Source organism: Buteo buteo, chromosome 9 (assembly GCF_964188355.1).
Source record: "Buteo buteo chromosome 9, bButBut1.hap1.1, whole genome shotgun sequence".
NCBI classification, from domain to species: domain Eukaryota; kingdom Metazoa; phylum Chordata; class Aves; order Accipitriformes; family Accipitridae; genus Buteo; species Buteo buteo.
In genome coordinates, this window is record NC_134179.1 from 8,838,764 (window position 1) to 8,864,282 (window position 25,519).

Sequence of the window (25,519 nt, forward strand, 5' to 3'; positions counted from 1 at the left end):
TTCATATACATATACACATAAAACCAAGAAAGGGGTATGTTCCGAAGCATTTCCCCCTTCCAGAAGAGATGTACGACCACTGCTGTGGAAATAACCTCTAAAGCTCCCGGCAGATTCCGCATCCAGCCTCGTGCCTATGGGTGGGGGATGCCTTCTGGTCCTGAGACTGCTGCTGGGGACAGAAAGCTGCAGCACTGCCTGGCCACTAACTTTGGCCACCAGCGCAGTGACAAGATCAGTCTGGAGGACATGCACAGAGCAGGAGAAGGCTTGACCTGACAGAAGCAGCCAGACAGCTTGTGTAACGGCTCCCCCAGAACCACTACTTTTTTCACAGAAGCACCAGTATTTTTTGGCCTTTAAAAGGTATCTGACACTATCCTGAAATTTTAGGCTATTTGACGTTATCCTAAAATCCTGAAATTTGGGATGGAAATGAAAACAAATCTGAAAACCTCCCATTAACTTTGGATGAGCAAACATGAAGCACAGAGAGGCTTTCCATGCAATCAGTACCACAACAAAGCCGGTGACTATGGGATGCATGGATGTCTACCTGGTTTGAAAAGTCAAAGCAGCCACCATCCTTCTTTATTGTTATTTGGTTCTGCACAGAGCATGCCTTGCTTTTACAGACAGTTCTGTATTTGTAATGCTAACTCATCAAGCATACGAGACATGCTACGCTACCTGAGCTTCGGCACTTGGCACGCAAGATTTTGGCGGCAGAGGAGGACGGCTGCTTAGCAAGGACTACTGCTATCACCTCTGCTGCGGCTGAGGCTTTGGGGCAAAACAGCACTGATTTACAGAAGAGAACATGGCTGCTCTCCTTGGCTTTTCAACCAGCCTGGGGCATCAGTCACTTTACCTCTGATACCTCCTACCTTAAACCTCATCCACTCAGGCTGTAAGAGCAGCACAGAAGATTTCTCTTTCTGTGTGGTTTCACCACACCTGGGACAAAAGACTTTGCTCCCCTCATGAGTGCAAATCTTTCTGCAGAGCCCAGACCAACGTGGGAGCTCTCTTCCTTACCACCTGCTCAGTCACCAGCAGCACCAGGCAGCAAGAGAGTCACCCGCCCTTCTGCCTGAGCTTTGAGAAAGAAACCTAACTCATCTCCGTTTCCTAACAGGGACAGCAAGGAAATAACAAAGAACTTGCACATATGGGTAACCAGTATCTGATCTGGAAAATTCTTTATGCAGTCCATGAAAAAAATCCATTTTAATTAAATACTGTTATTTTACCCACTGCTGTGCACTAAATTAAACTGCTTCAGCATTAGTATATAAAACCATTATTCTGTGCATGCATAAGTGAGTTTATGCACGTGTCTGTGTATAAAAACTATACAATTAAGCACTGCTTAAAATGCAAATGACAGATGATAAAGACTCCATCCTGACTGTATTAAATCTTGACTTGGGATGTTGTACTAGATCCTCGGTCGTTTAAAACTAGTGTAAACTCAATGAAGTCAATGGAGCTAGTAATAATTTACATCAGTGGAAAATCTGGACCTTTGATTTTTAAATACTTACTACTGGCAAGAATTGAAAAACAAGCAACAAAAATCCAGTTTGTAACATGGGGCCAGATGTTATTTTTCTTCTTTTACAGTAATAGCTCAAAAACCCAAATTTAAAACAGAAACTCTAATAAAGACTTGTCCTGGGACAGATCTTGGAGTTACATCAGCTTTCACCCCCAAAGGCACTGAAATTTAAATTAAGACTTGAGGCCCTCGTTTACACATTCATGTTCAATCTGCAAAATACCATGGACACACCGAAATTTAAAGCATGTGGTTATAACCACTTGCCCTGATTTTCTTCATTATCAGGCTTACTCCCTCTACCCTTCTGGCAGCACAAAGAGACTTTAAAATAGGATAAAATTTATATATTTTTATTGCGGAAGGCTTATCAATAGGCCTAAAGTTGCAGAAGGGGTCTTGGCAGGAGACCCGCTGACCACCACCCAGCCCCGGCACGGCAGCGGACGGGCAGAGACGGCGAGACCGCAATGGTGGCGGCCCTTCCCTCCACCGGCAGAGCTGCTCCGGACAGGGGACGACAGCCCCCAAGGCTGGTGGTCCCTGTGCTCAGCTCTCTCCTGCATCACGCCTTGTTTAAGCAGCTCTGGCCGCTGGCTCCGGCCCAGGCCGCTCTCCAGAGGTCACTACCCACGCGTAGCCCGCTCCTCAGCTCGGATCCAGCTCTCTCCACCGCCTCCTTTCCAACCGACCGGCATTTCCATCTCAGAGGCATCGCCACATGTCAGAGCTGCAGATGCTGCTGCCGTGTCCTTCTCTTGCTTTAAGAAGGGGGAAACGATGCAGCGGCCCAGAATACCTGTTGTGGTCCTACAGAAAACCCTCCTTCCTCCAGTTTTGCACAAGGGACCTGGATCTGTCCTACCTGCACAAATAAATGCTGAAAACATTGTGTCATCAAGGGCTAAACCATCACTTGATGTAAGCCAGCAGAGTTCAGCAGAGCCTGTCAGACTTACATCACCTAAGAATCTGCCCAGAGTTTGCCCACAGGTGGACAACTTAATCTCTCTACTAATAAAAGACAGGAAACGTAATTTAGATTATTCCGAAGTCCCCCTCCCAAAATCTGGGTTTGTGCTACAGCACAGCCATGGCTTGCAGACTTCTGCAGCCCTGTGAGAACTTGCATCTGTTCTGAGCTCCAAAATGGTTTAAAAAGCCAGCTGTCACTGCTCTGGGAGAAGCCAGCAGCATAACAAGATGTTGCAGGAAGTATGTTCACAGAATAGGAGCTTGGTGGATATAGGATGCTGGAGAGAATTATGACATTTTACAAAAATGCAGCAATGTGTTTTTAAATGCTTAAGTGGACAATTTGCGTTTACCATGACAGAAGAATAATTCAGGTACGTAAAAAAAACCCCACTATTCTGGTACCTGGCCAATATAGAATATCTACATCTGGTACACATTTACTTTTATTACAGCTGCGAGTCGTTATTTGTACTTCAGTAATGCCCCGAGGCCACACTGCGTCAAGCAGCTTGCATCTCCTAAGTAAGCGTCAGTCACTGACTTGATCAGAAAGACAGTCCAAAAAGGATCGTGAACACAATAGCTTGCAATTTACAGATTTTGAATTGGTAATAACTCCTTACAGTGTGCTTTTCATCAGCACAGTCCCTACGCTGCCCGTCAGCATTAGCTGTGCCGTCTTGCCGCCGAGGCACAGAGAGGACCGGACCCACATCTCCCAGCAGACCCACGCCAGAGCCAGGGAGAGAAAACACCTCTCTAGCACCTCAGTCCGCTGCTCCCTTCCACAGATCCCCTCCGGCAGCAGGGCCGGGAGCGAGAAGGCTGCCCTCGTTCCACCCGGGAGCCTGCAGCAGACCGGCAGGAGGAGAGGCGACCGCCGGCATGGACCAGCACCACCACACAGAGGACCGCTGGTTCTTCCCAGCTGCCAATCCAAAAACCCACAACAGTCCTGCTTTCCATGCTCGGCATATAAAAATCCAAGCACGTTTTCTTCAAAGAGAAAGGAAGAAGTCTGACTCGACACTTTTTTTTTCACCTCCTTCTTAGAAATTCAGGTCTCGGGCTTCATGGAAGACTTCTCAGATTACTAGAGCGATGTACTACAGCAGCCTGGCATCCTGAGGTGTCAGAGAAGTAAAACCCAGTTCAGAAAGCTATGATATGGTATTTATTCATTTCTGATGTCCTGCTTTGCTTCTTAGCACCTTTTAAATGCAAAGATTTGGAAGCAATGGTTCCTCTTCAGTATTTTAAACCTCTCTGCTGCCTTTTCCACAACACACAATAACCAAAGGAGTAACCCAAGCTCACTAAAAGTTCAAGGAAGCAAGTCTCATTGCTGTAAATAAAATGAGCAAAAAACCCCAACCAAACAAAAAAAGCCCAAAAAAGAAACCTGAGAAAATTTCTGGGAATTTTGAAGTCATTTCAGAGGGCAAAAATAATCATAAAAAGGGACACAGGGTTCTCCCCCTCCACTGCTGTTATTCTAAACATGGGTTCTTGCTACGTAACTGTAGTACTGGTTGATGACGTATTTGGGAAAATATTTCCCCCCTCTTTGTACTGAAGAATGTTGATATTTGCTACCTGCATTTTTTTTTCCTGAGATAAAGTAGGCAGCCCCTTTAGAGAGGATGTAACTGAAAAAAATGTGTTCGTCCCCCATGAAGTTATGTGTGCAAACACAATCCATCAGATCATCCAAGGAATATTTGAGTTCCATTGCAAAACAGCTGTGCTCCACCTCATATTTCTTTTCTTTGTATACATACATTTATTTTTACATGGCCCACTCTATCAAATAAGACTGGAATCCCACAGGTTGAAAGCTGTGTTTTATCCAGACTGATCACTGTCTTTGAAAAGGAAAGAACTTACAACAGGGATAAAAGAGGCTGCCTTTACATCAGATAAGCACTCTGCCATGTCTACTTTTTATTTGTTTGGCAAGTCTACATAAACAACAAAACAAGTCTCAAACTCTTAGCACACTCCAGAGCAGACCATGACCAGGATACCCACAGGTAGAGCATTTCAGCGGGCAGGTCTTCAGGCACCAGAAGCTTCAGTCCAGGGATGACCACGAGGGCATTTTTGGTCTCCGACAGAGATGAGAAGCAGCTGCTCCTGCAGGCACAGGTCACCTAGGCTCCACGTTCCTTCAGCAGAGAAACCAGCTGGCCAGCACAGTGCCCTCCTGCCTTTGGTCTCCAACACAAAAATCCCACACACACGTTCAGCGACCCATTTCCTCCTCCAGGTTTACATGGGCATGCCAGAAACCTCCCTCTGCGGTTGCACAGCCCTCCCCTCCCAGCAAGGACACATCCCAATGCCTCCACTTGGCCATGCTCAAGTCACAGGCCTGAAAGGATCTTTAGTAAAAGCATGTACGACGCAAAGCTTTCTCACTGTGATTAGTAGCATCAGGGTCAGTATTTCACATCTAGGCAATATTTAGCACAGCCAAAGGCTGCCCGATTAGCAATCCCTAGAAAACAAGTTTAATTAAATGGTGACTAGTAGGTTGTAGGCAGGTCATTTCATTACAGTCCAAATGAAGGCTAGAAAGAGAAAAGAGATCAGCCCTATCTATCTATCTATGGGCTATCACGGTCTTACACGTCCATAGTTTTTAGCTGAGTATCTCTCTCTCCATAAGCCCTTGCACTGTATTTCAAAAACTAAGTAACTAAGCAGCCTATTGTTAGCAAAATGCTGTGAAATACAAGAGGCTAAGGTTTGGATTTTGGCAAATCTACTTGGCTGTGGGTGCTTCCAGGCACCTGGAGGGACAGGGATGAAAAGGGGAACAAGAGGTTGAAGCAGTAAGGACTGATCTGCACCGAACGATCTCTTCAAAGTATCAGATGCAGACCTTATGGGGGTACTGCAACTGTGTGCTCCCTACCACTATTATTGAATTCTCCCAGCCGGCAATTCCACATCCAGCATTCCCTATTCCAGGTTTTGTCAGTAAAGCTCGCTGGCAGCCTAAAGCAAAACACCGACTTGATAAATGGGATACTAGGAAGAGCTACCATGCCAAATGGGTTGCACTTCTTACTGGCTCTCAAGTGATGTCCTCCTGTGTCTTTGATAGCAGCAGGTGTACAGGTTAAGATCTGTTCCTTGTTCCCTGTGGGATTATTCCTTTTTTTTTCCCCCCCTTGTCATCATTTCTCAAGACTATCAACATGCTTCTTGGGTAGCAACAGTCAATTATCCTTCGGCATTCTTCACTCAACACCCAGCATGATATACAAATCTTCCATAAACACTCCGCAAGGCCCTTATTGCACAGCTAGCATATGACAATACAGTAATTTCGACCAGAAACAACAATTACAATGGGAACATGCTAATCGCAAGTATCACCAATTAGGCAAATGAGTCCCAGTAGGTGAGATTTTGCAGACTACCAGTGCACATCTCAGTCGTGTTGCAACACAGAAGGCTGGAGGCTGAGTACTCATAAGCCAGGAGCCAATGGGTCTAATGAGATTCTTTTCTATTAGAACAAGTAGTGGTTTAATTACAACTGTTTGATACATATGCAATGATGTATTCTGCAAAAATAAACAGCAGCTTTCTGATGAGGGCACTGTGGGCTCACGAGTTCACTACCTTTCCCCTGCCTACAAACCATAAAGGTGATGCTGGTTTGGGGATTTGGGTTTTACTTTGTTGTTTTGCCATTTAGCTCCCCTTCCTTTTCTGATTCTGTTGTTTCATCAATGCAAGAGAACACACTGAGGATAAACTGGGAAATAGCATTGCCACCTCTTGATTTTAATCACAGAGCTTGTTATTTTTCTCCCTAAAGCTTCAGCTCCTGGATTCACACACATAATCACATGGGAACACTGGTAAAATTTCAGCAGAAAGAATGCCAGTGGCCTCCTGTATGTGCACAGAGGATCCTGTTTTCCAGGGAACTGCATGATTTTGGAGATCAGAGTTTTTAAGCACCCAGCAAAAAGCAATTGTTCTGAGCTTCCCCTTTGGCATGTGGTCCAGGTACAGTCCTGCTGTACAGTCCGCAGCAGATCCTGCCTCAGAGTGGCTGGTGCTAAGGAATCTGCTCACCTACATGCCAACATAACACAGCAACACTTGTGTTGTTGCCCCCTTAGATGACTGAAAAGTCCTAAAGAAAGGACTTGTGACCACCTCTTCAAAGAGATCCTGCAATCCAACAGTCCCCACAGGTCAAGGCCCTGCAAAATACAGCCCAGAAAGCAAACCCCGCAGCGAGAACACAGCTCAGCCACAACCAAGGCTGATTCAAATACATGCTTTGCTCGGCTTCAACTCCAGAGCAGCTGAACATGTTTATAAATAAAGCAGCAAAACCAAGTCACAAAGCAACTCCAGAGCTACGAGGTTCACAGTGCCAAATCCCAGCCTGAGGATAATTGTTCTGACACTGCAGCAAACGAGCACCGTATGTACATGTGTGCACGGCCAGCCCAGAGGCAAGTGGCAGTGCCAGGCCCCTGCGGGGCAAGCGTTCCCACGTTACGCTGGAGCATTCAGCCCCTCGCTGCCTGCTGAAGTGGTAGGAAGGACACCAGTCCAGCTCCCAGCCTGTTCATGTGCACGACATCGGCACAACCCAGGAGAACACCAGGCTTCCCAAGGCTCCTGCGTGGAGCTCACCAACCGGCATCTCACAGCTGGTGTCCTCCACGTGACAGGAGACTATTACTGAGAAAGACACCCTCCTTCTGAAGGGGAAAGAGATGCTGTATTTTCCACTCCCTTGGCCAGCTCTTGCAATGGTAAATGGCTCCTCCCTGTTAAAAACATTTCTTGGCATAACCTTTCCCTGCTAGGTTCAAGGGTCTGCTGGTCCCTAGAAGTTCCCAGTAATGCCACCCATTTGGTGGGATACTGACATTGAAACTGCCACCAGGTAGATTAAATGTCTTCCCAGTCACAAAAATAAATTCTCATTCTACTTCATTGCAAGACAAAAAAAAACCCAAAAACCAACCTAACTCCACTGAGAGAAGAGAAAGATACTATTCAGAAGTTTGCAGAAGATTTCTGGAGCCTGAGAAATCATTCCAGGGACCAGGTAAGTGGAAAATACCCTCCAAAAACCCAGCTGCTTTAATATCAAAGAGCAGAATACTTTCCACCATCTGCAAGTTATCTTTAAGTACCCCTTGCAGCTTTTTACAACTTTCATAGGTCAACTTCCCTGACATAGGTTAACAAGAACATCTGTGAACAAAATCACGTCATGCTCTCCCCTGTGTCCAACAAGGCTTGTCCTACCTGAAACATAGGATGAGAGGCTTGTAAATAGCAGAGACATGGCGTGCACATGTCTCTGCTGACCCAGTTTCACCTGAATCTGAACTTGGCTCCACAGACACACTCCAGCTGCCAAAAAAACCAAACAAAAAACCACGAAACCCCACAAAAAGATAATTACAGGTAAGTGAGCTGAGTGTACCCATTTTCAGATCAACACTGTAACATCCTGCAGTTAATGCATTTGTGCGTGGCCCCTGGCAAACACGTGTGAAAAGGAAAATCATTCACAATATTTCTAACAAACCAAGGAGGCAGGGTCAGCAAGGAAGAACTCTTCCAAATCCAGTTGTTGCCTCACATTTTCCCCTCAGCCAGAGATATAGGTTGTAGGGGCACGCAGCCTAGCCAAAAACCATGTTTAGTTAAAGAGCAGGTGTCAGACATGGAGCTTTGCCCACAGTGGTGTTGGTCTCTTCCAGCCTCAACTCTTGGGGCCACGTGACAGCACCACAACCTCAGCTCTTGTTCCCATCAAGAGAACATCTCTCCTTCCTGACTGCAGGAAAAGATAACCCAACTCCATGCCAGCACACAAACCTAGAAGAAACAAGCATGCTTTTTATTTTTATTTCTGAGGTTTTAACCCCAACATCATGGATTTCTAATGCTTTAGGTTTGGAGTTGATGAAGCCTTTCTGTGCTGCTCGCCATGAGGAGTGACACAGCAGCTTTCCAAGGCGATGGTGCATCACTTGTGACCCTCTGCCCTCAAAGCACGAGCCCCAGTGTTCTGCACTTTTAGTACAGGAAAAAACCCTGCCATAGTTACACTTCTGTTTTAGTACTGCAGACCTCAATCCCCAGACAGAGGACTCCTGTACCAGGGTGGGACAAATGACAACTCTCATTTGCAAAGCACCAAGGAGGGAAAATAAAAGAAAAGTGAACGACAGTACACTGAAGTCCTTGAAACTGGAATTCCTTGGATCATTGCGATACTGGGCACCAAAACCATTAAACCATTTTAACCTAGATGAGGGGGGGGGGGGGGGGGGGGGTAAAGGGAAAGGGACACGGCCACATCTGCCTGCAGAGTGCACAGAGGTGACACCCAGCTGCAACGGAGCATCTGTGGCCCGGAGCAGCCCCAGGTCCCGAGCCCCAGCCTCACAGTACCTGCTCACCTCTGCCTTTGCAGACAGATGCCCCTTACCAGCACGTAAGCAATCCACTCCCATCAAGCAGGAGAGCCTGGTGAGCATTACTCAGTCCTCTTCCCTCTCAGCCTTCACTCAAGAGGATTCACACTCCTGACTTCTGTCAAGTCTTCTCTTTTTGCGGGGGAGGGTGGAAGAGAGCAATCAACAGACAGAAGCAGAGTGTGTGAGCAGAAGTTCGAGCAAATTTCTGTCAAATTCACAAAAGCATTATGGCTGAGGGAGGGAAGAATGTCTTTTTTATATTCTTCGAGGGCATTTTGTTACTAAACTTACAGCAATTTATTTTTCTAATGTTTCCACAAGTGAAAGCAAGGTTTTGCAACTTGCTAGGCAGAAACAAATTTTTACTTTCTGTTTTGCTAGGAAAAAATTAATTTTGCTTGAGGGAAAGCAACCTTTTTTTTTTTAAAGTGCATTTTTGTTCAGACAGGAGGAAAAAAAAAAGAAGAAAAAAAAAAATCAGTCCTCACATAGCATCTTTTATCTGCTTGTGAAGAAGGCCTTCCTGAACTTGGCAGCAGTGGAGCAAGAGCAGTCTTGCTCACTCTGTCAGCAGCTACTTCCAGCACCTTTCCAGAGGAATTCCAGAGGAATTTTGTTTTCTATGTCTTCCCATTTCCCATCCACAAGCCTACCCCACTAAAGCAAAACCCAGGCTTGTAAAGATACCACTCCTTGCACCTTAGAGAGGCAAAACACAGAAGGATGTTCAGAAAGGAAAGAATCCAAGCCTGGCACCATATCTCCAGGTACAAAAGCCAAGAGGCAAAAAGTCCATGTTAGCAAGGGAGATGAAGGAGTCGCCATCACCCTCCGCACCCAAATATCAAGGGTCTACTAAAATGATGAACACATCTTACATTTAATTTGTCTCTTCTCCAGCCTCAGTGCGAATGGGTATCAGTCCTGCAACTCAGACTCTGCTGCCCAGATATGCATATCCCCAAACACTGACAGACCGTGCTGTTGTACATGCAGAAGCACGAACACGAGCTGGAATCTCAGGACAATTCCACCCATTAAAATACTTCAGTGCTTGAGCATCTCCTTTAATACACATTGTTTCTAGCACGCAAGTCCATCATAGACTGCGCTACAATTTTGGGATCTGCTAGACACTTTTGCCACTGCCATGATCTCCTGTGCAGTTTTCATAGAATCACAGAATGGCTTGGGCTGGAAGGGACCTTAAAGATCATGTAGTTCCAGCCGCCCTGCCATGGGCAGGGAAACCTTCCACTATAGACTAGGTTGCTCAAAGCCCCATCCAACCTGGCCTGGAACACTTCCCGGGATAGGGGCATCCACAATTTCTCTGGGCAACCTGTTCCAGTGCCTTACCACCCTCACAGGGAAGAGCTTCTCCCTTACATCTAATCTAAATCTACCCTCTTTCAGTTTAATGCCAGTATCCCTTGATCCTGTCACTACATGCCCTTGTAAAAAGTCCCTCCCCAGCTTTCCTGTAGGCTCCCTTTAAGTACTGGAAGGCCGCTATAAGGTCTCCCCGGAGCCTTCTCTTCTCCAGGCTGAACAACCCCAACTCTCTCAGCCTGTCCTCCCTCAGAGGAGAAGTGCTCCAGCCCTCTGATCATCTTCATGGCCCTGCTCTGGACTTGCTCCAACAGGTCCATGTCCTTCTTGTGTTGCGGGCCCCAGAGCTGGACGCAGTACTGCAGGTGGGGTCTCACCAGAGCGGAGTAGAGGGGCAGAATCCCCTCCCTTGACCTGCTGGCCACACCGCTTTTGATGTGGCCCAGGATTCAGTTGGCTTTCCAAGCTGCAAACCCACACTGCCAGGTCCTGTTGAGCTTCTTGTCAACCAACACCCTCAAGTCCTTCTCCTCAGGGCTGCTCTCAATCCACTCATCAGCCAGCCTATATTTGTGCTTGGGATTGCCCCGACCCACGTGCAGGACCTTGCACTTGGCCTTGTTGAACTTCATGAGGTTCGCATGGGCCCACCTCTCAAGCCTGTCAAGGTCGCTCTGGATGGCATCCCTTCCCTCCAGCGTGTCAACCGCACCACACAGCTTGGTGCCGTTGGCAAACTTGCTGAGGGTGCACTCAATCCCACTGTGTTCCAATAGTTTTTATAGGTAAAGACACAGGTCTCATGCACTGTGTGTGTTCTCTGGTTGTCATTCTGGGCGCAACAACCCAGGACAACTCAGACCACCTAAAGCTGAGCACATGCGTAAGTCTTTGCACACGTGAGGGTGTAGAGATGGTTTCCTCTTCAGCACAGACAGCTGCTACTGTTTTGGATGAAAACCGCCTGCTCGGCCTGTGCTTCAGCAATTCCACACCCCAGGATGAGTTCAAGGAAAAAGGACTGCATTGCTGTGTTTTAACACAGAGGAAACACCACTTTGGAGATGACGTTATCAACCAGGAGAGCGCTTACTGCTAACACCAACGTGCCCGCGCCAGCACCAAAGCACGAGACTCCTCTCCCACAGCAAGAGAAAAAGGTACAACAACCGACCACGTTTTCTTCTCCTTCCACCCTCAGGCCACGCCACACACCAGGCAGAGCTCGGTCACCGAGCTGTTCACCAAGAAACAAGCGGTGGTTGCCATCATCTCACTACCTGGGTATGCAAAACAGAGAGGAGCAAACATTTAACAGGAAAGAGATCAGAAAGCACAAATACACATGAGGTAGTTTGGGTTTTGTGGGTTAAGGTTTGTGGTTCGACGCAAAAAGGGCTCTAAAGAAATGGTAACAAGCATAAGCAAGCAGTCTGGAAGAGTTACCTACTTCATAGCCAAGCACTACAAATTACATTATCATAATCTATGACTCACTGGAGAAATATGGATAAAAGAGAAAGTTGCTTTTGAAATAAGAGGAGGAAATGTAAGAAATAATTGCATAAAAACTTCTTTGGCTGTTTAAATTAAACACTTCTGTGCCTGAGGGTCTAAATGAATATACCGAGATCTTTTAGTTTCTGCAGTAATCACGTATTTCCTGCTATTACTGATAATGACTTTAAAACGGCACACTTAAGCAGAGCTGTTATTTTATTTACAGCCTTTCCAAGGTGGGAGTGGTGGCTGGGCACGTGGGAAGCAGTAACACCGGAGGAGGAACACGATGACAGCTTGTCAGCGGAAACATATGTCAGTCTAGTGAGGAGCTAACGAGGGGTAGCATCCGGACCTTGGTGTGCCACAAGCAAGCAGCCTCTAACAAATTTCTAGACACATTATGTCCCATCCTGACACAGACTATGAGCTTGTCACCTTCATGACAGCTGATGAACCAAGTCTGAATTAAGAGCAAGTTTCTCTGAATTTCTGTAGTGCAACCTTAGCTCTGAATTTGGTAGCACATGGACCTGACCCAAAGCTCAACATTAAATCAGCTTAATCCTTTTTGTTGGCTTCCAGTCAGTGAGTCATATTTCTAAACAGGACTAGGTGGTTCAATGATACTTTGCCTGAAGTAACACAAGTATTTCTCACTCTTTCCTCATCATCTTTTGTATTAGCTAAAACTGTCTGCCAAACCTAGCCCAAAATCACAAGTGTTTTAGTTAAACAATATCACTTTTTGTTGTGAATAATCTCTGTCCAATTTTTTTGTCCATCTCTAGTTCCACATGCCTTCACATGGGTACCACAAGGACGAGAGGACGGTAGGAGAGGCCAGACGAATATCTGCTGCACGACAGCAGTCAGGCACTCCCTTGAAGAGCCACCAGGGATCCAAGAAGGATGGGCTAAGCAGGTAGGATTACAGGACTGGAAAAGAAGGGAACAGGAGACAAGAGACCAGAGTCTCTGTAGAAAAGAAAACTGGGCTGCTTTGTTGTTCTGCCTCCACAAGCACTCAACACCATCAAATACAGCAAGAGGATCAGGGCAGAGCAAACGATGAATATTTCTCAGCTTCTTTCTGTTAACAGGACTCTCAGCGATAAGGCTTAAATTGACGTTTCAAAGCATACTGGCAGGTACTCAGATCCCACAGCAACAAGTAGCTAAAATAATCTAGCAGATTTGTAAAGATAGGGGTTTTTTGAGGCTAGCATTTCATCTCATCCATTTGCCATGCCTTGCTACTTTCCCTGCCTTTTTTGGGGAGCACACTTTTTCATCAACATCATCCATAGCTGAGCACCAGCTTGCAACTGCTTCTAGAGCCAGTCACTCAGAGCTGGACCCTAACCAAGTCATATGCACAACACTTAACCAACTCTGTCAGCACCGAGAGGGCAAGGGAGCTAGAAGAAAGGTTACCATGTCATCATTGCATCAGCTAAGTTCAACAGATTTCTGAAAGGAAACATAGTCCCCTCTCATCTGCTACCCCGATACAGAAGCAGCCATCCTCCAGATTGAGCCTTGCAAGATTTACTTCCAAGTGCTGTACTGTGGGGCTCAAAAATCCCCAGGGGTTCAGTGAATCAGGGCTAGAGTACAGAACAAGCAGTGCATTTTAAAGGTAACTGCTCAAAAAGACCACATTATCACTGCAATTGCAACAGCTTCAGAGTGAAAAATTACAAAAGGACAAAAAAAATTTACAAAAAACAGTATTTAGGCTGGATTCAGTCCATTTCACCCCTTTAATATTTCTACAATGTATGTTTCAAAGGAAAAGTGAGCAGAAACCCCACTATTTGGAACAGTTCTGATGATAAAATGCTACTAGATAGCCCAATGGATAAACCATTAGAAAATAAAACCAGCAGTTTGCAAATGTCATGCCAGGCTTTCAAATGAGCCTGAAAATACACGCGCAGTTAAAGAAAAAAGTTCTTTCCTTTAGCATGCAAAAATGTGTTTACTGCCAACAGACTAAAAAAGCCAAGTGTTGCAAAAAAACCACAAAACACTTCAAAATGAGGCATTTTATTTCCCTCCTCCAACAGATGAGGTGAAACTGCTTTTTTAAACACTCACTTTTGCCTAGCTGTAGGTGTTTGTACAACTTAATGTTGGAAGTAAGCAGGAAAAAAAATTGTCTTTTCAGGCAACATTCTCCTATCAATACTCACCAAAGGGAAAGAGAAGCACCTGAAGGCTGAATGTACATAAGTGCATGCCCGCAGGGATGCTAAGGAGGTTTAAGTTCTGCTCATTCCCAAGTAACAACAGACACCTGAGAGTTCGTTTATGCACCACACGTGAATTATGCTCAGCAACATCACAATTTTAGCCAAATTGCCTCAATTTCCTCGAGCAGCACTCTATAGGCAAGCACTTAGTGAAGGCAAAGGCAGACATGCTTAGTGAACTCTTGTGCTTCTTGACTACTGCACTAGTTCAGGTCTCTATTGTCACTTCAGAGTTAGACACCATTCGGGAGCCTGATCCAGCACTAACACAGCCAGCAGGAGGAGGACTGTGCTGCCCTGAAAGGGTGTTGAATCAAGCCTTCAACCAGCTTTGTTTAAGAACAATTATTAGCGTCAGAGCTGTACATGGATTTGAACCGCCCTATTGCTACCTACACTTTTAAACACAAAAGCTGTTCTTAGGAACTGCACTGAAGGTCTCCTCATCCTAATCTGCTGGGATGATGGTTAACCTTGCATTAGACTAGATTGACCTCAGCAGCCCAGCTCCATCATCAGGTCCCATTTCAATCTCCTGAATGGCTGTTTTACTCTTAGCGTTAGAAAGAAGAGCAGCAGGATGAAGTTGTATGGGCTCATGACTGGGGCCCCATTTTGTGCTGGATTCAGAAACCTGGCATCGTTCTGAGTTGCAGAGAAAATTCTGAAATTCTTCCCAAAGCACAACTAACACCACTTGGCTTTCTCACGTTGTGTTATCATACACAGCAGAAAAATCATTCAGAACAAGACAACATACCGATGCTATTTACAGCATCACTTCTACCAGCTCTTTAACTCACTTAATTTGCTGAAAAGCAGAACTGAAGTATTCTGCACATGGCCTACAGTCCACTGAAGTCATCAGGTAACTTTCACAGACACTTCAATAGAGTCCCACTCCCACTCAAACCAAGACAATTCAAACATTTCTGACTGTCATCCAGCCTAGCATTAATGATTTACATTTACACTATGATAATGGTCCAAATGAAATCCACAAAACAACACAAGGGACCTAAACTTTGCTACTTTTACTTTCTTTTCTACAGTACTTTTAATCAGTTTGCTATTACAGAATGTATCCTGTTGTAATGTCATGATAATTCAGAGAAAAAAACAGTAATTCACCTAGGTATTTCTACTTTCTCTCTCCTGAATGCTATACAACGTACTTAGTAATTATTGTTTTATCTTCTGGAAAAGGGGGAGAAAAAACACACACCACAAATAAAATCCCACACGTTTCCTACAGGCTACTTTATTTGGTAAAGGCAGCTGAGGATGGTGAGATAGCAGGTGCTGATGTACCAAGAGCAGTGCGGGAAAGGTTACTACAGATGCTGATGTGAAGCTGTATGACTGGATCTGTACTACATGGGAAACACGCAAACAAGTGAAAAATTGAACAGAAGAATTTTTGTACTAGTTTTTACTGTCTAAAAAAGTCTATAATCATCCATCTGTCCAGAAGTGTTATTAAGGATGACAGTGGAGGAAAAATTACAGGCAGAGAAGTGCAACAAGAACTGCATTTGTTAGAATTTCTCTTGGGGCATGTAACCTATGTAAGTCCTGAAGAATGGAGAAATACCTTTCCCCTCCTCTCCCTGAACTTTGAGGCAATGAATGACATTCAAGCTCTGCTGTGAAAAGAAAAAAAATAAAGGACTGAGCATGTTACAAAGCCTTCTCTTTTAATAGTGATATCTTATGATGACTTCTGTTTAGGTAGAAATAAAAACAGTGCAATCAATCGGATGCAAATTGAAGACTCCCCATCTTGTTGGTTTTTTTTCTATTGTCCATGGAAAGTTTTTTTGTACAGGGTTGCAAGTGATTTGTCCTTTTAACTACGGCACAGGAAACTGCCCCTCTAAATAGAGGGGGGCTCTTTCAGAACAAGCACCAAAGATTTACAAAAAGCCCCAAACAGCTCAGGGAAAGCAAGTTCAAAAAGCACATCAGCTCATCTCCTACATTTAAATACCCTCTCTAGCCAATCTGCCTTAATCCTGGCTGCAGGTGGATCCCTGAGGAAGTGGGACACATGAAGCATATGAACACAGCCAATGTGTTTGTGCCCACCTCCCCCAAAAGCTCCTGAATATGTCAACCGACTTCAACAAAATATACAGAGCAGCAGAGCAATGACATTAAGTTCCTATGAGTTTCATAAAAACAGGAGTCAAGGAGATGAGGACCCCCCTGCTAAGGTCTCTCCCCAAGGAAAAAGCTACATTATGAACTGAGCCCTATTTCTCATCAGCAGACCCAACCCAACCTGAAGCTACAGAAGACTGGGTTTCTTTGGGTCCACTGCTGGTGAAAGTCCTTGTACTAAATATATGACTACCTACTAATTTCTCAGCTAATAATCCTACTAGCACACATCATCACTATGTACATCCCAGCGCTAGAACTGCATGCAATGTTTATGCAAAAACCACAGAAGACATGCTTGTTATGATCCCAGCACTTGGCTATTAGTATATATTAAACATTGTCTTGTACTCTAGCTGACAGCAGGTCCTCCTCTTAACCCTAGTTGCTGAGGGACTTTGCAATACCTATATGGTACATACATAGAAGAAAAACAACAAGCATATTTACTGACTTAAAAATAAGCAAGTACAAGTTTTTGGCAGTAAAGGTGTGTCGTGGATTTGGAAGACAGTTAACTCTGTCCCAGCTGAAACCAGGACAAGGTGATACCAATACAGATACCTAGAGGTAAGAAAGCCAACTGTAAGACTGAGGAGCCAGAAGCAACTTTCATTCCTACCTGGTTCAGTGCAATTTCTGACATATGGCTGCCCCCCATCCTCTGGGACATCAGTCGTGTTCTCATTTGCTTGCAGCAGCTGTCTCCCGCTCCATTTGTCATTACTTTCCACAGAAAAGCTCAAGGCATCATAACCTAAAGGAAAAGAGCAACAGATACATGAGACTGCATAGCAAAGGCAACTCCTGATTCTGTTCCTGAATGCTTGAAGCAGCCAAATCATTTGTATTTCAAACCCAGTGTCCCTTGGGTTAGAAACAGTGGTGTTTCTAATCCCACTGGAAAGATACACTGCCATTAGCTCCACATCCTAGTTAGTCCCAAAAACATCAGGGGTCAGGTCCATTCCTCCACAACTTCAAAGGTTCATACTAGAAGAGCATCTATGGTTTCACAAGAAGTTGTAAGCTTCAATCAGTCTAAAATTGGAGTACCATCCACTGTTTTGGTTAAAAAAAAACCCAAACAAACACCAAACCACCACACACAACAAAAAAACCCCGCAACTTATTACTTCTGTAGGCATTTCACTGCTGTCAAGTATCGGCAAAACCGCTGAATTTTGCACGTGCTTATACAACATTTAAGCCATTTCTGCTTATGATTACCATTCCATTTGCTGCTGAATGAGACCTCAGAAATACAGCATTTGACACAAAAGTTAGGCAGGCTTCTCTGTGAATCAATAAAATGCTACGCAGGTGTTAGGAAGGCTCTGCCCCAACAAAGTGTGAGGTTCCTTGGGACTGCAAGGGCAGAGCTTGGCAACTCACACTGTGCTAGGAGACAGCGGTAGGGAGGCTGCATCAGAGGGGGGACCGAAGCATAGGAGCAATCACCATTTTCAAATTATGTTTCATAATAAAAGTCTGAACAGTTATGTTCAAAGTGGTCAACAGGGATCCACTTCAATATCTTGTGCCCAAGCCTAATGACATCAATGGAAAGGCTCCTGAACTTGTTCACTGCGGGCCAGGCAGCAGCTCTTCAACACATTAGGAAGTATTCATTTATAAACATGAAATCTACAGCTTCCTTCAGGTTCTCCTCACAGCCCACAAAGCAATTGATGGAAACATCTTTATGAGAGTATAGCCATATTCATTCTCAAAATGGTTCTTAATAATGGTTCCAACTGCATTGTTACTCCCACCCAACAAAATCTCCCCGAAGCCAGAGCATGCCTCCAAGTCAGTTCAGTAGCCCTCTCCACTTCCAATAATTAAGAAGCGTCTATAAGCATCAGGGGCATGTAGTTCATATAAAACTGAAAAAAAGGGATAAACCCCAGTCCAGCAGGAGTTAACCATTTTAGACCCAGGGGTCGGAGTGTACTCTTTATCATGCCCTGTCCTCCTAACAGGAAGCATGTGCGCATTTACCGACTTCCCATTTTTCCATCCCAAGCCATATTGCTTTTGCTTACCAATTTTGTTGCCAGCAAGACCCAGACCTGATTGCAAAACAACTGCACACTATCAAACAAAGTTTCAGTGCTACACATGACTGCTGTCGAGAATACCAAGAAACCCCCCAAATTCTATTCCTAGGCCATTTACACAGTGAAACAAGAATCACTATCTGGAAGGCAAGGAAGTAGCAAAAAGTAATAAAATAAGGAGACTGAAGTGGCACATCTTCCAACTCTAGCACAGGATGAAAGTAGCCAGCACCAGGACTTTGCCACGGAGAAGTCAGAAGGAACTGAAAAGCGAATATTGAGAAGCGAGCACAAGCAGTGATAGCTGGGCAAGAAACACACCGAAAAGTCAACTCACTGGGTACCAAAACCAGTTTGTGTGTAATAAATGTGAAGACACATTATACCAACCACCTGGCTCCCTTCAGCAGCACAGCACATCAAACTGCAATTGTTCTACAGCTGCTTCATGATCCAGGCTCACAGACTGGTTCCAGCTACCCACTTGCAAGGCACAGGGTGGATTCAGGTATGGGTATGCAGCAAGTAACCCTACAAAAGGTAACACATTACTTTGCTCATTACTTCTCTCTCTCTCTCCTTGTTTTACTCCCCGCTTCGGCTTTGCCTTGGTGCTGCTAAGTGAAACTCTCTTTTAGCAATGTCAACATAAACAGCTGGCTGATTTCCATTATATTCTTGGCAAAAGGCTGGTCAGCCTTGGACATGTCACATCTGCCTAATTAGCTGGAAGCACATGCTCATGTGTCAGTTCCACGCATCCTATGTAGTTTTAGATTCAAGGGAGGAAGAAGAAAAAAACCTGAAACACTGTACCCAACACCTGATGCTTCAAAACCACATTTAAACCTGAGCACTTTGGAGACAGATAACAAGCAAAGAGCAGTGGAGCAGAGATTCAAATCTTGGGGCAATGTCTCAGATGGTGCTTAAGGATAAAGGAAAAGGTTCTCTGCAGGTCCCAACCCTTTCATTAGGTTTTCTGACTCATCCCATTCAGAGAGGTGGCCAACCCAAGACTTCTCTCTCTTGCCCAGATCATAATCTGCTCAGAGCAGCTCCCATGTCACGCTACCAGCAGGGAGGCAATGCTTGGGAAGGGACTGCCTGGGAATTTGCATCCCAGGCCAAAGGCAGTGAGTGGGACCAATGGTCCCAAGATACACAGGAGCGGCCTGTATGTGTGTTTGGGGGAAGAACCATGATGGCACAGGTAGCCTTAACCACCCGTTTTCTAAGCAAAAAGTGTTTAACTTGGTAAACTAAGTATCCTCATTTGAAGCTTCAAGCACTTTGTACGTGCTATGCTTTACAAACTTTGGAGAATGCTGTTTGTTTAGTCTGTGAGCACCGGTAAGAGCTTAAACTGTGAGTTAAACATATACAAACATCACTGTTAGAAGCAGACTGTGTTTCTCAGAAGAAGCACAGTGCAGTAATACAACATCAGGCATCTCCCATAATAATAAACACACTCTGGTAATCTGAGCTAAGCAGTTTCAGTTCCACATACAAGCTGTTTCCAAAGCAGAGAGACTCTTCTCCAAGCAGCCGATGCTTCATTGTGCATTGCTGCATGGAGGAAACACACGCGGGAGAACCTGCAAGGACCGGAACGGCCCAGAAGTTCCTGCAGAAACCTTTCTTGCTCCCTCCACACCCACAACGCCTTCCTCTCTCAGACTGTGAACTTTTCCAAACAAGGGGTAGAGAAGAAGAAAGTCATTTAAGGTGATTCTGGAAGGGGAAGAGCTTAATTTGGCAATAAAAGTGTTTATAAAGGCTACATTCAGCATTCACACAAATAAGTGTAAATATCCGCAGAACTGCTCCACAGCTGAACTTGATGGGATGGCTGTGACTTAGACCAGTAAAAGCTCTCCTCTGGCACCTCCAGGTTTAAGTGGGTCAGCTGTCCCATGGCAGGACTCGCAACCCGCTGGCCCCAAAATCCTGCCTTGGGTATCTCCACTCTAAAACACATTTGGCTTAACAGAGCAATAGAATAGAGAAGTTATAGATGAAAGCAGATACTTTTTCAAAGGTTTGGCCTTCCAAGGATTTCCCTGTGAAAACAGGGACACAAGATTTTAACCTTGCTAACAAGGACATTTTATGACAATCAAATGGGGTCCACGTTTCCCCACTTGCCAGCACCAGCCTCCCAGCGGCATGGCCAGAGGCAGCTCGACACCTGCCCTACGGGCACAGGCTGCACTCCCATCAGTCCTTGCAGAAAACAACTCAGAAACTTGGATTCATGTTTTGGCAGACTGGGTGAAAGACGAACTGACTGTCAGCTGCAGTTTAACGCCTCACACGTAGCTGCCTATAAAACAGGGACCTCACCCACCCCGGTGGATGCAGTGCCCACCACCGTTTTGGCCTGGCAGCATCTCTCCCTGCTTTAGGTGCTGGCACGAGGCAGAACCACCACCACCACCAATAAGTGCTGCAGCACCAGGGACATCCCCTCAGCCACAGCATCCCACCATGACAGGGCTGCATGAACAGCACGCCACCGCCACCACGGCCAGGTGGCAGGACCCATGCTGGCTTCCACAGCCCCTTCCCGTCTGCGCTGGTGAGGTCCTCCCTTGGGTTGCCACACCACCTGCAGCAGGAGCACCAGCACCTCGGGCTCATTTGTGTGAAAAGCAGAAGCATATTCTGACCTATAAATATTATACAATCACATTCCCAGGACAGCTTCAAAAAGGCAGATGCAACAATCACAAATTCTCTTTGAGAACAAATCTTTTGCAATGTGTGCTTGCAATCCTGTATTTACCTGTACTAAGGCAAAACTTACGCCAACTTGAAGCTTCACATCAGCTGCCAAAGGCTGTGGGGCCTGAGCCCCTGTGTCACTAAACAAGGGCCCCATCCTTTGATTTCAATATATACAAAATCACAGCCAGCAAAATGCAGAACAAAAATCTGACATTCATAGAATCATAGCATTGTTTAGGTTGGAAAAGACCTTTAAGATCATCGAGTCCAACCATCATCCATGCCCACTAAACCATGTTATTGAGTACCCCATCTACGTGCTTTTTGAATACCTCCAGGGATGGTGACTCAACCACTTCCCTGGGCAGCCTGTTCCAATACCCGACAACCCTCTCAGTAAAGAAATTTTTCCTAATATCCAACCTAAACCTCCCTTGCCGCAACTTGAGGCCATTTCCTCTTGTCCTATCTCCAGCCACCTGACAGAAGAGACCAGCACCCACCTCACTACAACCCCCCTTCAGGTAGTTGTAGAGAGCGATAAGGTCTCCCCTCAGCCTCCTTTTCTCTAGACTAAACAGCCCCAGTTCCCTCAGCCGCTCCTCATAAGACTTGTGCTCCAAGCCCCTCACCAACTTGGTTGCCCTTCTCTGGACACGCTCCAGCACCTCCATGTCTTTCCTGTAGCGAGGGGCCCAAAACTGAACACAGGATTCGAGGTACAGCCTCACCAGTGCCGAGTACAGGGGGACGATCACCTCCCTGCTCCTGCTGGCCACGCTATTTCTGACACAGGCCAGGATGCCGTTGGCCGCCTTGGCCACCTGGGCACACTGCTGGCTCACATTCAGCCGGCTGTCAACCAGCACCCCCAGGTCCTTTTCCACCGGGCAGCTTTCCAGCCACTCTTCCCCAGGACTGTAGCGCTGCATGGGGTTGCTGTGACCGAAGTGCAGGACCCGGCACTTGGTCTTGTTGAACCTCATACGACTGGCCTTGGCCCATCGATCCAGCCTGTCCAGATCCCCCTGTAGAGCCTTCCTACCCTCGAGCAGATCAACCCTGCCTCCCAACTTGGTGACATCCGCAAACTTACTGAGGGTGCACTCGATCCCGTGAGGGTGCACTCGATCCCCTTGTCTAGATCACTGATAAAGATATTAAACAGAACTGGCCCCAATACTGAGCCCTGGGGAACACCACTCCGCAGAGGGGCTATGAGAACAGCAAGGAATAAGCAAAACTCTTCCTTCCAAGGAAAAATAGGAAAGGTTGTAAAAAGAAAGCTAAAGGTTTTCTTTCTGAAAATGCAGTTACTCAGAATTGCATGATTTTTAATGGGAAACATGTCAAAGATTTTTTTCATTTTCTCGGCAGAGGTAAAGACTACTAAACATCTTGCATTAGCTACGCTGTCATTTTGTTCTGGCCAGTATATAGATTAGACATTTTTCTTATTAATGTTTTAGCTGCTGGCTTTATAATAATACTGTGACATCTTTAAAAACTTTGCTACAATAAAGAGTTTTTCTAAAGTTCTGTACCATAGCATATTTCAAAGTGGGTGAATTATTTTTTTAGGCACTGAACGTCACCACAAGGTATTTTCCACAACTCCAATTACCCAGCACCAGTTTTACATTACAGACTCAGAACCCAGTTTTCTGTAGAGCTTTATTTGTGCTTCCTCCCAGAGATATTCCCATGGACAATAAGTATACAAGTCATTTTTCCCCGTCTTTGTGCCTGTACTGCATTTCATAATACAAATAAGACAATGCAGACGGTGCATTTTCACTGGCCATGTCTCTTTAAATAAGACAGGGAGCACATTAGTGTGTGTTTGCTGGGAGCTCCTGTCCCTGCCAAGTTGGGGTGGCAGTCTGGTGAGAATAGGCTCTCTAGCAAGATTGCTGATCTGTTCTACTCATGATCATGAAAGTGAAATAGAGTGGAAAGAAGAACTGATCAAATTGCTCAGAAATTCTGAAAATGCTCCGTGTGTGACCCAGATTCCCATGTGGGAACTCAAGAGCTCCTTACGCTATTACAGATGGCCCTGGCTGGAGTTTACAACTTACAGCACTGCAGAAACACAGCTAAATGCATCCTATCTGCACTTTTCAGCATGAAGAATACTACTTTATAATGCTATACGACACCCTGATGCTCCCCAGTTGCACACTGATCTCAGAGAAGTGTATGTATTTTCAGCATCAAGGCACAGGAACCCCAACGAGCAGGAAACAGGGCAGGACCTCAGTGCGGACATCCAGTTTCTAGCAGGGACAAAGCAACCTGGTGTAGAGCTCCTGTGGGACGGACAGCGTGGGGCAGCCTTTGCACAGCTAGGCAACACGCCTTAGACAACTGAATGAGACAAGACCACCCAAACTTGCCTCTGAAAGGTGGGATACACACCTACACAGATGAAGAAAACCCTTTTTAATCTTTTTATTGTGATAAAGATGAGCCCAATTGCCCCCTTCATTAGGATTGTTCATTATTTCTGGTCCAGTAGCACCGAGTGGCTCTAGACAGGAGGGGACACCACTCTGCACAGCACTGTATGCAAGCATACATATGTATGCCCTACCCGCTGCACTGTCCAAGGGCACAACTAGCAAACACAGCAAGCTGACGCTAACCATGAGGCCAAGTCTTTAATGCATACATACAGCATATCCTCTAAGTGTATGCCACCACATAAGGGAGAGAGACTTAGCATCTTTCTCTCCAGGCTGCTGATTAAAAACCAAACACCCCCCATGTCCCCATCATTGAGATCAGAAGGTCATTTCATGAACCTGGCCATGAGGTGACCAGGTCCTTTCAACCAAGCCTCCGAAAATATTTGTTACCCCATAATTAGTGGAAAATGACAAAAAAAAAGTTAAGAGGAAGATGAGTGGATAAATCAGGGTCTTGAGGTTTGCTAAGGAAAGGCTGTGGAAAGCTCTCCTGGATCAGGCTGGTGTACGGCGGTAACTCAACACGAGCAGCCCTTCTCATCCAAGATGGGGCTGAGTCAGTGGACAAGACAACTTTACATTGATGGGGGGGGGGGGATTAAAAAAATACCCAGGCATGATGTTCATCTGGGCGAAACTGGGTTAACTCCTTGAACTTCAGTGCAGAAACTGATTTACAGCAGTGGAGGATTTGGCCCAATAATGCTGAAGCGCAGAAACGCAATGAAGATGAGAGGTGCTCATGAGCAGCAAGCTGGAGTGGTGAAGAGCTGACAGGCCAGGGGCTGGCCCAGCCAAAGGGACAGATCTGTCACCATGGCCTTTCACAAGCATAATGCATTGCTGCTAATGGCTTCATAGAGCTGGCAGGTATCCTCGGCTCTCGCTGACAATAAACTACTTTCTATGCAAACTGCTAGATCCTGCTGGCCGAAGCCAAAACCAGCACAGCTTTTCTGAAATATGCTTGCCCTCCTTCCTCTCTTGTCTGCCCCTTTTATCTATTGTTTTGATGGTGGTGGTTTTGGAGGGTTGGTTTCACACACACCCCTTTTAACTAGCTGAATTATCTCCCTCTCCCTGAAATTTTCCTATAGTGAATACAACAGAGAAATATTTCTGGGGAAGAAAAAAGCTGGAACAACCAAGCACAAGCTCCCATGTTAAGCCAGCAACAGAGGTGGGGAGCAGTGGCATGGTTACCTCAAGACAGACCAGGCAAATCCTCTTGACAGAGCAAGACTCAACTAAATTAACCGCAGCATCACTCCAGAGCTGCCCTTCCCCATCTCTGTCCCACCGCCCACCCAGACCTGCAGGTAAGCCTCCAGTCAGCCCCTGTACGTGGGCTTCTCCTAGCGCAATCAGATCTGCCGCAGATTGTCACAGCATAAGTGGAGCTCTGGATTGCATAAGCATTTCATAAATGGATTATCTTTCTTTGCAGGCTGATTTGGGAGATGCTTTCCTTTCAAAATCATCGGCAACAAAGACCATAAATAAAGCATCCTCAGGAGGGAAGAAAAAAAAAAACACCAAAACAAAAAAAAACGAAACAGAAACCCTACACCTGGCTTTGAAGAGCAGCCTGTTCCTTACATCTGATTTCAAAGCTGTATTTCCACACATACCGACCTACATGGAAAGGTGCAGAAGGGCTGGGGAAATGCATTGGCGATCCACCACCATCGTTAGTACTTGTATAACATGAGTAGGGCACAGAGGCCAGAGCCAAGTTACACGCACTTAATAAACCGGAGAGGGTCCCTGCACCAAAGGCCTCCAAACCTAATTAGATGGCAGAGCAGGAGAAGATGCAAAGCAGAGCAGCAGCTTGCTCGAGGAAGTCCGCGGGCAGGCCAGCAAGCAGCACTGCAGGAGGAGCGGCAGAACCAGGGACCGGCAGCTCTCTGCTCCCACAACGCCCAGCCTCTGCCTCTGCCCAGCCCCGAGATCTGCCATCAAGATAAAGGCAGCAACT

At 45.8% G+C, this 25,519-nt stretch overlaps 1 protein-coding gene across 3 annotated transcripts in view; it reads right to left on the reverse strand.

Annotated features, from left to right (window-relative positions):
- The window catches only part of LOC142034287 (sodium/potassium/calcium exchanger 3-like), a 282,832-nt gene that overhangs the window by 234,962 nt on the left and 22,351 nt on the right, over positions 1–25,519 (reverse strand). For all 3 annotated transcript variants that reach the window (XM_075035262.1, XM_075035261.1, XM_075035269.1), the window contains exon 2: positions 16,894–17,028. In XM_075035262.1, the coding sequence (XP_074891363.1) occupies positions 16,894–17,028 (135 nt within the window). The remainder of the gene's footprint in view (positions 1–16,893; positions 17,029–25,519) is intronic.